Genomic DNA, 5,918 nt, shown 5'->3' on the forward strand with positions numbered 1-5,918 from the left:
TTCTGGTTACTATTAATTACTTGTTCATGTCATTTTAATTTGATTTATTAATTTTTATAATAAAATCATATTATACTAAATCAAAATTTGAAGTAACAACAAGAGCATTCGTTAGCTTTTGGTCTCTAGCTGGAGTAGATTGGTTTTGGTTTCATGTAAGAGATTTAAACATAGTCCATTATATTTGCCAAAATCATTACAAGACCCAAAGCAAAACACACACACACACACCATTAGCCCAAAGCTAAGCTTCGTGTCAGAAAATCAAGAATCTTCCACCCACGCCAGCAACCACAAACCAAACCCCCCCCCCAAAAAAAAAAAAAAAAACCAAACCAGTTTTGGCATTGTCAATGTCTGTATAAAAGTGCTTAAGAAGTGGCGATCAAAACGAAATATAAAAATAATTTTGAAAAAAGTCCTGGACTTATTATAAACTCACTTCCATAGCCTCTCTCCCCCACACCCACCCTCCTCCTCCTCCTCCACCACTGTCTCAAAGGAATCTGATCGTACAATCACCATATCCACCCATAGATCTTACCCTACCCCACTGTTCTTTCCCCTCCCTTTTATCTCTCTTTCAATCCTTTGTCTTTCAATCAAAATTTTCTTTCTTACAACTTCAAAAAAAGAACAAGACATGTTAAGATCTGAAGAACTCCCAGATTGTTTCTATTACCAAAACAAACCAACCTTAATCACCCCAAACACTTCAACCCCAAACCATTCTTTGTATCTTTCCAACTTAGATGATCAAAAGTTCCTTAGATTCTCCATTAAATACCTTTACCTTTTTGAAAAAGCTGTTGCTATAGATATCTTGAAATATTCACTTTCTAAGGTTCTGGTTGATTATTACCCTTTGGCCGGAAGGTTAAGACCTTGCGGCGGTGCTGGTGATGATGATAAGCTCGTCGTTGATTGTAATGGTGAAGGTGCTGTGTTTGCAGAAGGTTTTATGGATATTAGTTGTGAAGAGTTTCTCCAAATTTCTCGGAAACCAAACAGGTCTTGGAGGAAATTACTATATAGAGTTGAAGCTCACTCGTTCATTGAGATCCCTCCTCTTGTTGTTCAGGTATCGTTAAATATCCGTACGAGTAATACTTTACTGAAAACATAAAGGTAAAATTGTTGTTTTGGTCACTTTTACTAATACTATGATAAAGTTTAAGATTTACTTTTCAGGGATATTACAATGTTTAGTCCCTGAACTTGATAACTTTTTTTTTAAGTTTGGTATTTGTTTTTGAACTTTATTTTTTGTCACATTAATTTTGAAATTTGGTTCTCTTGATGTTTAATATTGTGTCATGTCATTACCTAAAAAATTGTCAAGTTTTGAAGTTAATGTGGACTGAAAAAAGTTTAAAGGTTCAATTGGAAAACGTTGTTAAGTTTAGGGCTTAAGTGTTGTTTTATCCCTAATTTTTATTAGAAGATGACATGGCACAATCTTATTGTATGTATCATCATATGGATCAAAACTAAAAAAAAAAATTCTAAGTTTTAGGACTAATGTAGACAAAAAAAATTTAAGGGTTAAGTTGGAAAAAAATTATCAAAATTAGGGATTAAATGTTGTTTTATCCCTAATTTTATATTTTAATTTGATATTATATTTTTTAATTTTATTAATTTTTCGAAATTATTAACACAGTTTTAAAGTGCTGAAGCATGATTTAAAAAAAAAATCTTAAGCAATCAATTAAAAGTAAGAGGATGATATTATGACGAATTGAAGTATATGAAATAAATTCTAAATTGTAATATAGTATAGGGACTAAGGCTAAATTTGACCAAGAAAAACCTTAAATTCAAATTTTATTTATTTATGGTGCAGGTGACGAATCTCCGTTGTGGGGGTATGATTCTCTGCACCGCGATAAATCATTGCATATGTGACGGCATAGGCACATCTCAGTTCTTACACGCGTGGGCGCACGTGATCACCAAACCAACACTCAATTTACCCATTTTACCCTTACACTCTCGCCACGTGTTGAAACCCCGAGATCCACCACAAGTAACCCACACTCACCTAGGATATACCAAAACTACCTTCAAAGACAACAACATCCACGTGGACATCAACCAATATTTACAATCACAACCACTAGTTCCAACCTCCTTCACCTTCACCTCCGCTCATATCCTCCGCCTTAAAAGGCGGTGCATCCCGTCACTGAAATGCACCACCTTCGAGGCATTAGCCTCGCACACGTGGCGGTCATGGGTTCGTTCCTTGGATTTGTCGACCACATTTAAAGTCAAGCTCTTGTTTTCCGTCAACGTTAGGAAAAAGTTGATTCCCGAAATACCTCAAGGGTATTACGGGAACGGATTTGTCTTGGCTTGTACGGAAACCGCGGTAAAAGATTTAGTTACTTCAAACTTACACCACGGTATAAAGTTAATCCAACAAGCTAAATCAAGTTTAACCGATGGGCATGTACGGTCAATGATTGATTTACTGGAGGACAAAAATGTCAAAACAGATATTTGTTCAAGCTTGGTAATTTCTCAATGGGCTAAATTGGGATTAGAAGATTTGGATTTTGGACAAGGTAAGCCATTACATATGGGTCCTTTAACAAGTGATATTTACTGTTTGTTTTTACCGGTGGTGGGTAATTTTGATGCGGTAAAAGTTCAAGTTTCCGTACCTGAATGTGTAGTTGAAAAATTCGAGTATTACATGATGGATGGTTTGGAGGAAGAAGAAAATGGAGAGCAAAATGGTTTTATTTAAATATGCTACTTCAAACTTTTTTCTTTTTTACCATTTTAACCCCTCCACACAAAATTTTACTGTAATTTAAGTATATCTAAAAGTGGATATCTGACTGCTTTTTCTTTTCTCTATATATTTTGTCAAAGAATAATAAATCAGAGTTGGTGTTATATCATATATTTTTAATTATTTAAATCTTGTTACTTTTATATGACGTGGTGTATATTTAAAACACGTTAGTCAAAGTTGTAAATATGTATGTACTTACCATACGAACGGCTTGTATCTGGCGTGCGAGAGAAACAAAATACCCTCTTGAATTTTAATGACATTGTCTGTTTTTATTTTTATTTTTTAACTTGTTACATCTAAGACAATAAATTTATAATTTGATCACGTATTTTAAAAATGATTCATGTTATACTTGGACTAGCATTTAACGCTTAAATAGATGGCTAGGCTAATGTAAAAACATGTTTGATACAATATAAATAATTTGATAATTTAATTAGAGTGTTTCAAAATTTAAAGTTCAACTTAGAATTGGATAATATTTTTGGGATCTTTGTTGAAATTAACCCATTTATATCATAACTATTAAGACATGTGATAACATTTTTTATTTAGTATATTATAAAGTATACATTGATTACAATTTAAATCGAAATAATTTTAAGTAAAATTTAAACATCATAAAATTTAAATAAAATTTCATAAATAATTTATATAAAAAAAAACTCCAACTTAAATACTCGAAGAAAAATACCTCATTGACAAAATAAGTGAATATTTCAATGAAAAAGATATGTGTGGGAGAGAAAAAGGGGGTCGTTTTTCTAGGTCTCTTTCGTATTATATAAGACTTTATAGATTGTCATTAAATATTTAGGCCAAAAATGTCAAAATTCGTCGAATTCATTGCTGGAAAAAGAAGACAGTGTGTCCCAACTAAGTGACAAATATAAAGGTCGGTGTTTAATGAAATTTTTACGAGAAAATTTATTTAATAATGAATATAGGTAAAGTGATAATGATTTAAAGATTAATATAAATGAATACGTGTTCGATCTTTGAATTTTTAAATTTTTTTATTTAAAGATGATATAAATATATGAAAAAATAAAAATGTCATCATATTTAATTATAATTTAAAATAAGAGATATATATTTCTGTAATTTTATAATTGAGTGAATTAGTGATCTGATTAAGAGTGATACCAGCTAAGTAAAATGTTTAAATCTATATATTTTTGAGTATCTTAAAAATATTTTTTATATATATATTTCATGTTCATTTCACGATCTATCTTAGAGGTTTGTGATTATCTTTTTTAATAACATCACTTCAATATTAAATGTATTCGTGAAAAAAAAGTGAAAAAATGTAATGATTATTGAAATTTGAGTTAATAATTGATGTACAATGTTTCTATCTCATTTTTTTGTCATAAGATAAAAGGGTATAAAGATGGGTGGATTTTTGTAATGATTTTCACAAAAGATGGACTTGCTTATGATTTGCCAAATTAAAGAGGCTAAAGTTGAACATTAATTAGGCAATAATTATTGTTAGGGTTAGTGATTCTCATCCTAAAATTTCTAGCACTTTTTAAGTTATTTTTTAGGGTTAGTATCCAATATTAATTTTGAAATATTTAACTCTACAAATTTTAATATTTAAATATTTTTTAAGGTATAAAATTTAGGTCTTTGAGTATCAAGGTTCAAGGGTGGAATTGTATTGTAGCTTTCTGAGTCTTACCATATGCAATTGTGATATTGAGTCTCCAATTTCACTATTTGTGGGTTTTGTTCAATCCTTCATTTGTTTTGTTTTATTACATTATAATTGATCATACATGTATCTATATTTATATTATATTCACGAATGTATTGTATTTATAATAGTAAAACATTCAAAAAAAATTTTTTTTTACAAAATCTTAATGGAAAATGTGTAACATTTTAAACCCTATTTATAAAATTTTAATTTATCACTGTATTAAATAAATTTTTTTATTTATTGTAAAAACAAAAGGCACTTCTTTTATCTAGCTTCCATTTAATTGACAAAGTGGGTGGGTATACACAACTGGGGAAAGCCCCAATCCCCAACCAAAATGCAAGTGCTAGTTATATTCTTCTCTTTTCCCTTTTTTTTTAATTTTTTTTTCTATTTAAAAATTGATGATAAGATAGTGGAAAATGGCACTCACAAATTTTGCTCTTTTTCTTCACATATTTAGTTTATGATTAGGTTTTTGAATTTTTTATAACTTTTAAAATAAAATAAAAAAATTTAAATATACTCATTGACTTCTTATTATATTTTAAAAAATAGAGAAAATCGTGCTAGTACGAAAAAGATGTTGTCTAAAAGTATGTTCGATCAACTGAAAATTTAAATATTGAATTTTTACTACTAAATTGTATGAGTGTTGAATTTATATTAGAAAATTGTTTACTAAATTAGTAAATATAAGTATTGAATATAATTATGTTTTTTTATAAAATTAAATATTAATTTTTTAAAAAAATATATATTTTTTACATTTTAATCTTATTAATATAATATTTTATATTATTTTAAATAATTTTTTATGAAAGATAAATATGAAAATTTGAATATCTTTTTTTTAAGAAAAGTTTAAATTGTTTCAATTTTTTAATAAAATAAAATTAACTTGATGTTTTCTTCATTAAGCGATAAGTAATTAACGTACCTACTTATTTTATTCAACACTTTTTTGTTGAAAATTTTATGTTAAGTAAAAATTTAAAATGATTATCAAACCCATTTAAAATATTAAGTACTTAATTAAGATTTTTATTTCTGAAATGTAAATTTTTAATAGTTTATCAAACATATCCTAAGTTTGAATTGGAGTAAGTTCTCAACAAGAGCTTAAAAAACACAAGTCATTTAATACAATAGACATCCTCAAACTATGATTTAAATTTTAAGTTCATCCCTAAATTTTAAAAGATCAATATTGTATCAATCAGGTCATTTCGTTCATCTTGCTATTAATTTGAGCGTTAAAAGTTAACTCAAACAAATTTAAAACACATTAATCAAATTGTAAAGATATGTAAACAGCTTGGATCTAACTTTCTTTTTAAATGCGGTCCTAATTTTAATGGCGTTGTAACATATTAAATTCAAAGTGTCAATGTAATA

The 5,918-nt window shown here is 28.3% G+C and overlaps 1 protein-coding gene across 1 annotated transcript; it reads left to right on the top strand.

Annotated features, from left to right (window-relative positions):
- The first annotated feature begins 351 nt into the window (after positions 1 to 351).
- On the top strand, positions 352 to 2,909 carry LOC107957696 (alcohol acyltransferase 9). Its single transcript, XM_016893248.2, has 2 exons — positions 352 to 1,081; positions 1,847 to 2,909. Exons 1-2 carry the CDS (start codon positions 644 to 646, stop codon positions 2,753 to 2,755), a joined length of 1,347 nt encoding a protein of 448 aa, XP_016748737.2. The 5' UTR covers positions 352 to 643; the 3' UTR covers positions 2,756 to 2,909.
- Positions 2,910 to 5,918: the final 3,009 nt, after the last annotated feature.

This window comes from Gossypium hirsutum, chromosome A06 (genome assembly GCF_007990345.1).
Source record: "Gossypium hirsutum isolate 1008001.06 chromosome A06, Gossypium_hirsutum_v2.1, whole genome shotgun sequence".
NCBI lineage: Eukaryota > Viridiplantae > Streptophyta > Magnoliopsida > Malvales > Malvaceae > Gossypium > Gossypium hirsutum.

What these genes read in the sequence shown, in the direction of transcription:
- LOC107957696 (XM_016893248.2), top strand. Translation starts at nt 644, where the DNA reads ATGTTAAGATCTGAAGAACTCCCAGATTGTTTCTATTACCAAAACAAA. An exon ending in TCCCTCCTCTTGTTGTTCAG is followed by an intron (nt 1,082 to 1,846) that starts GTATCGTTAAAT and finishes TTTATGGTGCAG; the next exon opens with GTGACGAATCTCCGTTGTGG.